Source organism: Cucumis melo, chromosome 3, assembly GCF_025177605.1.
Source record: "Cucumis melo cultivar AY chromosome 3, USDA_Cmelo_AY_1.0, whole genome shotgun sequence".
NCBI classification, from domain to species: domain Eukaryota; kingdom Viridiplantae; phylum Streptophyta; class Magnoliopsida; order Cucurbitales; family Cucurbitaceae; genus Cucumis; species Cucumis melo.
Window position 1 is genome coordinate 2,724,382 of NC_066859.1, and position 12,351 is coordinate 2,736,732.

The following is a 12,351-nucleotide window of genomic DNA, read 5'->3' on the forward strand; positions in this document are numbered from 1 at the left end:
GAATGCATATTTCTCTAGAATACTTGGATCAGATTTATATAAGCATCTAACATTAAAAGAAAAATCTTCTAATATTAGAAATAGGCATCTCAAAAATAAGAAAAATAAAGATTTTGAAGTTATGCACTTACGTTACGTAGCTCAATATCACCGAAAGAGCTAATTCCTCCATCAAACAAAGCTGTTTAATGCTATCTTTCATCATGTTCACATTGAAGCTATACCCAAAAATCTCTTGAGTGTCAACTGGGATAGTAAGATATTCATCTTTCATATCCTTCTCTACATGCCTCAACACGAACCTTATTGTCGTTGGCAGTTTTAATTCATTCAATTTCGACTTTGTTCCTTTCAAAGCTTCTAACTCACAAGACTTTTTACTAGATGTCTAACATTACTAGATGTCTAACAAGAATGTCAAAAATTAAAATGAGAACATGCTAATGCAAATATGCATATTTTGAAATTAAAACTTTACCTTTTTCTATTCTTCTATAACTATAAGATATTTTGGCCATGGAACGTGTGAACCAATTGCATCGTGTACAAAATAGATGCTTCCAACAATGGGTATGGGTAGTAAAGAATGACTATCACATGCAAGTTCAATGAGAACCCGCACATCGCCTTCTCTAAGTCGAACTCCATAAACTATTTCGTCCGTACTTGTTCTTTCGAAGACAGTTCCTGTTGCAACAATGTTGTCAACCTTTCCAATAGCAAGACTACATGGTCTCCCCTGAAAAATTACATTCACATCTCAATTTACCATCAATGTTGAATAATACATCATGAAATACAATATATAAAATTGAAATTAACAAAGTATTTACTAGATCAATTTTTTTCGTGTGATGAATGGACGTCGAGATGAACTGTTTCTCACCAATATTCTGATTGCATCCAGAGTGTGCATCTAAGCTTGTTTCTCTAGTTCTCTTCAAAGACTTTAACTTAACCATTTTTTTTGTCATTTGACTGTATTCTGATAAAATTTGTGATTTCTCCTTTTTCCAATTGGCATCTACATCAACAGTAATATGAGTTTCTTTGGGTTCTGATGGAACATGTCTGTGAAAGTAGAACGAAGGTGTAATCAATCCGCCTACACCTCTCACACGTCCTCGATGTTCAGGTGTCCCCAAAGCTTGAGTTAAAATATCATCTGAAACACTATATGTTTTATCGACATCTTTCTGGAGTTTATCCTATAATATGAACAAATAATTATAAATTTGTTTGTCACAAGTTGTAAATATGCCTCAAACATATAAAATGCTAGTAATCAAATTTACTTACGATTTCCATTATCCATCTTTACCCACACGAGCATGTTTCCAAAGGGTAGCTCGATCGGCTGATGGTGGTAATTTTCCTTTTTTTTTTTTTTTACATGTATACACATAAATTAAACATTAAATTTGATAAACATAGGATAATATTGTACATAGTAATATAAACTTACCAACTCTTCTCCTAAATTTGCGTAGCCTTTACGAGACGTTCTATGGTGATATTAGTAACATAGGATAATATTGTGCATAGTAATATAAACTTACCAACTCTTCTCCCAAATTTGCGTAGCCTTTGCGAGACGTTCTATGGTTATATTTGTAATTTTTGTGTCTCTCTTTTTGCATGTTGCTACGTTTCTATATCACCACAAAACACAAGTCAATGATGCATTAATATATGTAATTATTCAAATATGAAATAAGTCATAGCACTCACCAGAAAATCTTCACTCATGGATAGTGATACAAACGTTTCCCAATCAGATAAATCAATAGCAGGGTAGTTTGGTGGAAGAAATTTTAAGCATTCTGGTTCGTCTATATATGGAAAAATATAATTGTTTCTCAAAATACTTTTGAAATTTCTGAATGCACTTCCAACTTTTTTCAAAATATCTTTCTTGGACTTTGGGTTTGTTACAAATGATTTCTGAAAATGACAAAATAACATATGTAAAAATAACGTCATATCTCAATCTATTAATTTAAGAATAAAAGATGCTTACCTGAATGCAAACATAAATTTTATCTTTTAATTATAATGGCACGTCTAACCATGAAGCATATGTAATCAGAATGTTGTTTCGAACTCATGTCCTGATGTAACTCACCATTTGAGTTGCATTTTCACCAATCCATTCACCACATTCATTGTAGTCAACAACCAATCGATTTGCATCAGAGCTAATTTGTGTCAAATGAATCATCGTGGTAGGACCACACATACTCCTTTGACTAGATGTCTTTAAAAAACAATCAACTTGGGCTATATCCTCGTCGGCTCCTACTGAAAGGTGGTCATCACTACAACAGTCCATTAGTACCTAACCTATCATGAAAATAAACATTATTATAGAGCCAATAACATTCATAAAGAATAAGCAAAATAATAACAAACTTTACCATCTATTATTCATTTTCATTTTGTATCCAAATACCATCACAATCAGTTCGCATGTAGTTTGAATCATCTTCGTCGTTTATTTCTTCAAACATATTCATAGGAACATTGTTAGAACTGATACAATTTAAACTTATATCTCCTAACTCTCATCATTAATATGATCCTCATACTCTCGATTGAGAGGATTCAACATAACAAGCCATTGAGAATTACTTGGGTCTTCGAGAAAAAATACTTGTTTTGCTTGTGATGTTAGGATAAAAGAATCTGTCTTATGATCAATACGTTTAAGATTAACTAATGTAAACTCCAACTCATCTGTTCTGACATCACTAACACTGTGAACCCAGTTACATTTAAACATTATAATTTTAAAGTTAATATAGTTTAACTCCCAAATCTCTTGGATCACACCGTAAAACAACATGTTTGTCACTATAGGATGTTTATCCTTTGCACTAGATATCTGCATCGTATTCGCTACTAAACATACACCACTATTTTGCACATTACAAACACCATCACGATGCTCTGTATTGTAATGAATACCATTCATAACATAACTAGAGTAAGTTATCACACTAGGCGAATGACCATGTGGTATCCATTTCAATGTATCAGATATTGTGTTGTTTGGTAACTCAAGTTCTGTAGCAACCTAAAAATCATAGTCATGTAAATATAAATTAGCAAGACTTTTTTTAACAAAGTAACTAAAAAAAAATAATTGAACATCATTAGATACATACTTGGCTACGTATCCACGAAATAAAACATTGATTGTGCTTATCTTGTAGCCATTTTAGATGTTTTGCCTTTGATGAGTAGATTATTTTCAAACGATCCATATATTTCCTACAAAGTTATTGTATCAACTCACGATGGTTAGATATATCCTAATAGGTATAACATAATAAATAAATAAATAAAGTAAATATTTAAAGTCGACATACTCTATGTAAGATTGAACGTCATTTGTATTCTCTAACACATACAAATGAGCTTGCATTAGTTGTTCTTTTTCAGGCCTTATGTGAGAAGCTGCAGATGAGGTCGTCCAATATCATCATTTTGATCTTGTTCTTTAGCCTTCCCAAGTCCAATTGACATGTTATCTTGACAAAATGCCATACAAAATTCTATAGCTTCCTCAACAATATACCTTTCAGCAATAGAACCCTAAGGTCTATTTCGATTTCGAACATATCCTTTAAGGACTTTCATGTAACATTCAAATGGATACATCCATCGAAGATACACATGACCACACAACTGAACTTCTCTGACTAGATGTATGGTTAAATGAATCATTATGGTGAAGAATGATGGAGGAAAATATTTCTCAAACAAACACAATATTACTGCAATCTCTTATTCCAAGACACTTAGTTGTGCGACATCTACAACCCTACTACATATAGCATTAAAAAACAAGTAGAATTGTGTGATTGCATTTCTCACGTGTTTAGGTAGTGCAACACGAATTGCAACCGAAAGCAATTGTTGCATGAGCACATGACAATCATGAGACTTTAACCAAGTAAGTTTTAAAGTATCGATTAACACTAGATTTTTTATGTTTGAGGAATACCCTTCTGGAACTTTCATTTTAGACAATGATTGACAAACTGTGCGTTTCTCGCTTTTGGATAACGTATAACAAGCTGAAGGTATGTATTTTCTATTTCCTACAACCTTTGGCACCAACTCAAGACGAATGCCTAATTGTTCTAAGCCACGACAGGACTGCAATCCATCTTTTGTCTTACTAGGAATGTCGAGCAATGTACCCAACAAGTTCATACATACATTCTTCTCAATGTGCATAACACCCAAGCAATGTCGAACGTGAAGCTTCTTCCAATATTCAAGTTAAAAAAATATGGATTTCTTCTTCCAACAACTACGTGAAAAGCCTATTGATCTCTTTCTGGTACTCGATGAATTTTCGTCGTTAGAGAAATCATTATTGATAAACATTTCAAAAATACTTTCTCCTGACAACGGTTGGGAAGCTATTCCAAGCTCTTTTTCGTTATTGAAAACCTTTTTCTGTTTTCTAAATGGATGATTAAGTGGTAAAAATTTTCTGTGTCCAAGATATGCCATCTTCTTTCCAAATTTTAAATGTATAGCAGACGTGTTTTTGTCGCATATGGGACATGCACAATATCCTTTGATAGTGCGACCCGCCAGATTACCATATGTAAGAAAGTCATTAATAGTCCACAATAATACTGCTTTTAATGTGAAAACCTCATTTCGATATCCATCATAACAAGGTACACCATCATTCCATAGTATTTTCAAATCATCTATTAAAGGAGCTAAATACACATCTATATTGTACCCCGGTTGATTTGGCCAAGAAATTAACATTGTTAACATCATAAATTTACGTCTCATACATAACCATGGTGGGAGATTGTATGTTGTCGATATCACAGGTCAACAACTATATTTACTATTCATCTCACACTATAGGTATTTGTGTCTCTCTCGACGTATCAAACCATCAAAAAATATATCAAAACATGTCGGGAAAGGATCTCCCAACAATATATACCGATCTGTTGGAAGACGAGTTGGGAGAAACTCGTCGATAGAGTATTTCCCGACGCAGGCATGAATAGGCATTGAGAATTCATAACTTTTGACTCTAGGATGAAGCGCATTGGGAGTTCTTAGGTACGGCGTCGAAAGTCTCTATCTCGACGCTAGTTCGAAAGTGTCGAGAGATTGGTCTACTAGAAGCATCGGGTGTGAGTAATAACTCCTGATGCCGATATCGGAAAATGATGTTTTTTTTTTCCAATTATTATCTTCTTCCTTTTTTTTTGTAACTTGTGGTAATTTTTTAAAATTTTGATTCGATTTAAATTCAATGAAATTTTCAAAAAAGAAACACACAAAATTAATAAACATTGAAATACCAAAGTTTAATTTACAAAATTATAATATATTTCATAAAAAAAGAGTCTTACAATAATGTTCATTTAAAACAAATATAAAAAAAAGAAAAATACATCATCTCTCATCACCAGACGTCATCTTCGAACATGTCCACACTTACAATCACATGAAAGTAAAATACATTATTTAAATTTCAAATAAACCAAAATGGATGCCAAAAACCAAAATTTTTTCCTATCAATAATCAAACCTAATTCCACGATCAACCTACTATTCCATAATAACCCATCGAACTCACTCCAACATCAACCTATCTCATAAGAACCCAATGTTATAACTTTGAATCTTTGTACAAATGTAACAGTAGTAGAATACGAACTCCTTACACCAATTAAAAATAACTTTGGTGTGACCCAACAAGGTAACAATGACATTGAGACCTTCAAAGTGACGTTTAAACTATCCCCTCAAACTCACTCCATGATCAAACTACCCTAAACAACTCAACCACTCAACTTTGACTCTTTCTACGTACAAATGTAACAATAGAATTGCTAAACATTGATTCCTTACACATAAACTCTCTTCGACGTGCCGCCTAACGTAACAATTACATTGAAACCTTCAAAGTGACATTTAAGCCCCCTTCCCCCTTCCTCTTCTCCCTCCTCCCTCCTCAAACTCACTCCATGATCAAACTACAACCCAACCTCTCAAGTTTCACTCTCTCTACAAATGTAACAACAATAGAGACTCAATATACAAACTCCTTGCAGATAATCAATCATTGGAATGCAAAAACTAGGTTTAATTGGCTACCATAACTACAAGATAGTTAGAACAATTAATCAGAATTCAAAAGCTAAGTTTAACTAAAGGTTATCATAGCTTTGAAATAAATTTATCTATCCTCAATAAAAAACAATTATAATTTTTAAAAACATGTATCTTAAGTTCAAGTTCCTCTTTGTGCACGTGTCATTTCTTCAATAATTTTTTTTCATTGCTTTCATTTATTGTATATGCATTTATGACGTTTTTCTTTATTCTTCTAGCATATGTCTTTGTTCTTCAATCATATTTTTTTGTCCTTCAAGTTCTCTAATCATTCATCTTTGACTTTCTTCTTCAACTAGTTGGGATCGAAGAGATATTGTTGTAGTAGCTACGAAAATACCTTATGATCCAAGTTGGATAGAGTTGCTAATTTTTATTTTTACTTTTTAAATTATTTTTCGATTTTATTTTTGTATAGGTAAGAAACATTGGTCAAGATATGGTATGACGACTTATTTTTCATTTTCTTTTATTTTTAAATATGTTTTGTTAAATATGTGGTAGAACAAAAATAATTCAAAATAATATAATTTTTGAAATGTACATTTTTCTAATTCTATCCGGTATCTCCAATCTCTCAACCGCTCAATCTTTATCACTTCTCTCAACTTCCGATTAGAGAATACAAAAATAAGTGAACTAGAGTTAGTAACTAAAGTTTAAAGTATTCTAGAGGAGAGACTTGTAAACAAAGGAGTCACCCACCTTTCTACAAAACAATCCATGTGAGACAAGTGCACTTAGTAATATTTTGCCAAAAACAATACACCGCACCCACCCAAATACATATATGTATTCTTTATTCTTATCATTTTCCTCACCGAAACTAAAGAGGTTATTCAAGGATTATTTGGACGAAATATTTGGACTTACTGTCTGTCCCGATAATCAAATTGACCGGCTTCTGAGCATTAAATTCTTGACAACTATAGACGAGTGAGAGAGAGATGAAGATGATAGAAGAGGTTGATCTTTTAAAAGCTTGAAAGACCATTTTCAAAAAATGTCTTTTTAAACCACCCTATTTTCCAAATCACCCCAACAAGAAGAAGAATTATTTGATTCCAACTTTGGCTTTGGTTCTCAGAAAATATAAGGGAAGTGAATGTCGGTGAAAGCAGAGCAGAAGGCGAGAAATATAGGAGAAAAGAAAGAAGAGGGAAAAATGAGAGTAATCCTTTTTCCTGTTCCATTTGAAGGCCACACAAACCCGATGCTTCACCTTGCCCAAATCCTCTATTCAAAAGCCTTCTCCATAACAATCATACACATAATAACCCATCTCACCTCTCTCCACCCTTCAAACCACCCCAACTTCACCTTCCGCTCCATCGAACCCGACCACGCCGAAACCTGCAGCGTTGGAGGAGTTATAGAGCTCATAACTCTGTTGAACAGGCAGCTGATTGAGCCGTTACGAAAGTGCGTGGCGGAGCTGGTGGGGGAAGTCGACAACGAAATTGGGTGCCTCATAACCGATGCTCATTGGCATTTCAGTCAGGATGTGGCTAATGAGTTTGGGATTCGGAGAATTGTGTTGAGAACTGCTAATATTTCTGCGTTTTTGGGAATGCTCGCTCTCCCTGCTTTGCGTCCATTTTACACCTTACCTTCTTCAGGTCCTTTCATTTAACTATCTCTTCTTATCTTGTTTCTTTCTTTTTCTCCCACCCTTCCTTTCAATTATACTCTTTACATTTTTTTAACTTAAAAATTACTTCTCAAACTTAGATATTTATTAAAATTGGATCATATTTAACTTCTTAACTTACTTAATGATAAAAACTATAACATCCCTATGAAATTAAAAGTTTTAGAGGTGATTTTATCATTTAGATTAAAATGTCATTTTAGTACTTATTTTTTTAAATTTGTTCAAATTTAATACATATATTTTTTAGTTATCTAATCTACGCCCTATATTTTTAACAATTAGTATATTTAGTCCCAAATATCAATGAGTAGGTACTTTTTATTTTTCTTTTGTTATTTATAAACTTTTTAATACAAATTTTGAAAGTATATTTATATATTTTATTTATGAAAATTATTTTAGTATTTAATTAATTGTGGTAAAAATTAAATTTTTTTCAAAAATAATAATAATAAATAAATTTACCCTCTAAAAGAAAAAACTATTAAATAACAAAAAAAATCATTATATATAATTGTTTTTATAAAAATAAATAAATTATCAATCTCTCAATAATTTATTTATTTTTATAAATAAATAAATTATAAATATTATTATTTTTTTAAAAATTTATTTTAAAAGTTAAATTTAAAATTCATTGAAAGCAAGAGAATAACAATAAAATTAAGCAAACCCAAACGAATTATGGATATATTTTCTTTTACGGTCCAAGTGTTATTATTATCTATTATCATTGTTTTACTATTACATTTTGACGAGATTAGATTAAAATTAGACCGAGATTCTACCATTTTTCAAATCTTCCCAAATCTCATTTAATTTTTTTTCTCTTCAAAAAATATTCAAATCTTCACAAATCTTAATTAGGTTTTTTATCTTTTTAAAAAACAATGGATCTAAGTTCATCGAAGTGTACCGAAAAAGCCTAAATATTTGGTAATCTCAATTCATGTCGAACAAAATTATACCAATGCCTAAAAATTGTATCGAGGAAGCGTAAAGAAATAATAATTTAAATTTGAAAAGATTTAAAAAATTGTTAAAATCTTACCAAACTATTTTATATTAAAAATTGAAAATATAGATTTATGCAAAATTTTCAAATTTGAAAATAACTATCTTTTTGTAATCTTTCTCAATTTTCTCCTGATATTTATATTCGAAAAATCTTTCTCAATTTTCTCCTGATATTTATATTCGGATTTATGTGTTCCATAACAATGTTGTCGAGATAATCATACATCTTACTCACAACAACAATTTAATAAAAAATTAGACGAAAATTAGGTAAAATCTGTAATTTTTTGAAAAGATAAAAAAAATTGAATAAGAGTTAAAAAATTTGAAAATAGTAGAATCTGAGTAGATTGTCATAACTAGATGCACAAAAAACCAAAACCAATCAATAAGTTAAAAACTTTTAATATCTTAGGAAAATTTCGATGGTCGATCTCACCTAAGATAAACCAAGAAAAATATTCCAATTTTCCATAATAAATAAAAAGTTTGAAGTTGAGGTCTGAAATACTTTGCTTTAGTATGTTATATCTAATAAGCAGCCAATTTTAGTTACTAAGAAAAAAGAACTATGAATGTCTAAATTCATCAACTTTGCAGAAACAAATCTGGAAGATCCATTACCCAATTTACCACACCTCAGATTCAAAGACCTGCCTACGATGAACAATGAAAGCCACCATTTCATCGACCAACTCTTAACCTCCATCTTCATTCAAACCAAATCCTCCTCCGCCATCATCTTCAACTCCTTCCACGACCTCGAACCCGATTCACTTCTCAAATGCCATCATCTCTTCTCCCCAATCCCAATTTTCCCACTCGGGCCTTTTCACAAACACCTTCCACTCACTCCTCAACCCCACCACCCTTCCTTCTCTTGGCTCAACTCTAAACCCCCCAGATCCGTCCTCTACGTCAGCTTCGGCACTCTCGCCACCCTCCAACCCCACGAGTTCCTCGAGATCGCCTGGGGTTTGGCCAACTCCACTCACCCTTTCTTGTGGGTGGTCCGCCCCGCTATGGTCAGTGGATCCGAATGGCTTGAGCGGCTGCCGGAAGGGTTCGAGGAGATGTTGGGTGAACGAGGGTTGATCGTGAAATGGGCACCGCAGAGGGAGGTGTTGGCGCATCCGGCGATTGGGGGATTCTGGACTCACTGTGGGTGGAACTCCACGATTGAGAGTTTATGTGAAGGGGTTCCGATGCTGTGTTATCCTTGCTTTGGAGATCAGAAGAGTAATGCTAGATATGTGACTCATGTTTGGAGAATTGGAGTGATGTTGGGGGATAAATTGGAGCGAGGGGTGATTGAAAAGATGATTATGAAGTTAATGGCAGAGAGGGAAGATGGTGAAATTATGAAAAGGGTTATGGATTTGAAGGAGAAGGCTGATACTTGTATCAAGGAAGGTGGTTCTTCATTCAATTCATTAAAGAATTTAGTCAATTTTATCCTTCAAAAATAAATCAGAAAGTGGGAATTTGTGATATGTAACCATGACCAATTATTCTTTTGGCTTTAATAACTTGAGTTTTTGTCTTGTCTACTTGTGATGATCCATTCATGGACAAACAAATAAATAATTCAAAATGCTACGAGTGATTTTAACTGAGAATCAGACATAGACTAAGAATACAAGTAACAAACTCATGAAAATAACAAGGTTTTAGCCAGAACCAAAATAAGCAGAGGGATAGACTGAGGCATATCCTAATAAAGCTGCTGGTGGAACATGAACGTATATCGACCAAAACTTTAGTTAAGATCCAAATGGGCTTACGAAAAAAATGCCCAAACCTAGTCAAACATGAAAAAAGACTATGTTCTTGATTCCATAGGTTATATGTTATCTTAAAATAACTCCAAAACTTAGGTTAATCACTAAAATGTTTCATGCAAAACAACTTTAATCATATCCACATTATGTTTCTAACTTAAACATTAAACATTAGAATGTATGACAAATACAAGTTAGGTTTTCTATGTTAAAGTATATAGCAACACTAACTAGATATAAAATGAGTAAATTAAAAAATAGAATTATGTAAACTAAAGAAAAAATCTAGAAATATCTTAGATTTTTAGGATAAAAAATTTTAAAGAATTTTTTTTAGGTAAGGATAAGAGAGAAATATCTAGAATTATGTAAATAAATATCTAGAATAGATAAAACGACTCTAGATAACTTCTTTGGTTTGGACTCTAAAAAATTCATGCATTCTTATTTATGCATCAAACAAAAATCAAAACAAGTAAGCAAAATGAGGAAGAGAGAAGCAGAGTTAGAAATTTTTTTGAGTAAATGTGAAGTTATTATATCTACTTTCGGTAGGAGTGAGTGTTTCTTTATTTATTCAATGTCAATTTCAGCTTCTAACATTCTCTTTCTTGAACAATTGATATCAGGTAAGATTACGTGTATTTATTTTAACTTTTTATTTTAAGATTTTAGCGACAAACACAAAGTATATAGAGTTTGACGTGTGAAGGGAATTGACAAGTACACATTAAATCCAACACGTGTAGGACACATGTACAATTCTCTCATATCAAACATCTCATTCTACACTATAAATTGACCTCTTGATTTGATCACCGTTTAAAGAAGAAGCCATTACCGAATCGTTGAATTCAAAATCAATGTCGTTGATCCCAAGTTTTTACAGCGGCCGACGAAGCAACGTGTTCGATCCATTCTCTCTAGAATTATGGGATCCATCAGAAGGGATGCAATTCCCCCCAACCTCCGGCGAAACGTCGGCAATTGCAAACACTCGAATCGACTGGAGAGAGACGCCGGAGGCTCACATATTCAAGGCAGATCTGCCGGGGCTGAAGAAGGAGGAAGTGAAAGTGGAGGTTGAGGAAGGGAGAGTGTTGCAGATAAGTGGGGAAAGGAGCAAAGAAGAGGAGGAGAGGAATGAGAAATGGCACAGAGTGGAGCGGAGCATGGGAAAGTTCATGCGGCGGTTCCGGCTACCGGAGAATGCAAAAATGGATGAGATTAAAGCGAATATGGAGAACGGAGTGTTGACTGTGATGGTGCCTAAACAGGAGGCGAGGAGGCCACAAGTTAAGGCCATCGATATTGCAGGATAGAGTTGTGTGTTTGGTGCATGGTTTTGGTAAAGGTTAAATAATGAAGTGTAATGTAAATATGAAGGGAGTGCTTTTGTTTTTTAATGCTTCAAGAAACTATGTAAAACAAATGTTGTAAGAGATACAAACGAAGATTATATAAGTATGTTATGTCTTCTTTTTTTTCTTTTTTTTTTCCTTTTCTTTTTTTTTTTTCCTCAAGATCACACTGGTGATTTAATCATAACATAGAAAAACACAATCTTTGTTACTTCAAAATAATTCTCTTCCGACTAGGGTGAATTTGTTACAATCATACCATTCACTTGCTTTCTTCTACTCATACGTTTTCCGGAAAGAAAGAGAGGTATAGGGTCGTCGCAAAGTTGAACGACTAGAAATTAGAGGTTAGAAATTGGAGGTATAGACT

The 12,351-nt window shown here is 33.0% G+C and overlaps 2 protein-coding genes across 2 annotated transcripts; both read left to right on the forward strand.

The window, feature by feature from the left end:
• Nucleotides 1-6,675: 6,675 nt before the first annotated feature.
• Nucleotides 6,676-10,389, forward strand: LOC103485544 (UDP-glycosyltransferase 76B1-like). Its single transcript, XM_008443201.3, has 2 exons — nt 6,676-7,787; nt 9,440-10,389. Exons 1-2 carry the CDS (start codon nt 7,274-7,276, stop codon nt 10,306-10,308), a joined length of 1,383 nt encoding a protein of 460 aa, XP_008441423.2. The 5' UTR covers nt 6,676-7,273; the 3' UTR covers nt 10,309-10,389.
• A 1,040-nt stretch (nt 10,390-11,429) lies between these two features.
• LOC103485543 (17.8 kDa class I heat shock protein-like) lies at nt 11,430-12,108 on the forward strand. Its single transcript, XM_008443199.3, has one exon. It carries the CDS (start codon nt 11,484-11,486, stop codon nt 11,940-11,942), a length of 459 nt encoding a protein of 152 aa, XP_008441421.2. The 5' UTR covers nt 11,430-11,483; the 3' UTR covers nt 11,943-12,108.
• The last annotated feature ends 243 nt before the right edge of the window (nt 12,109-12,351 follow it).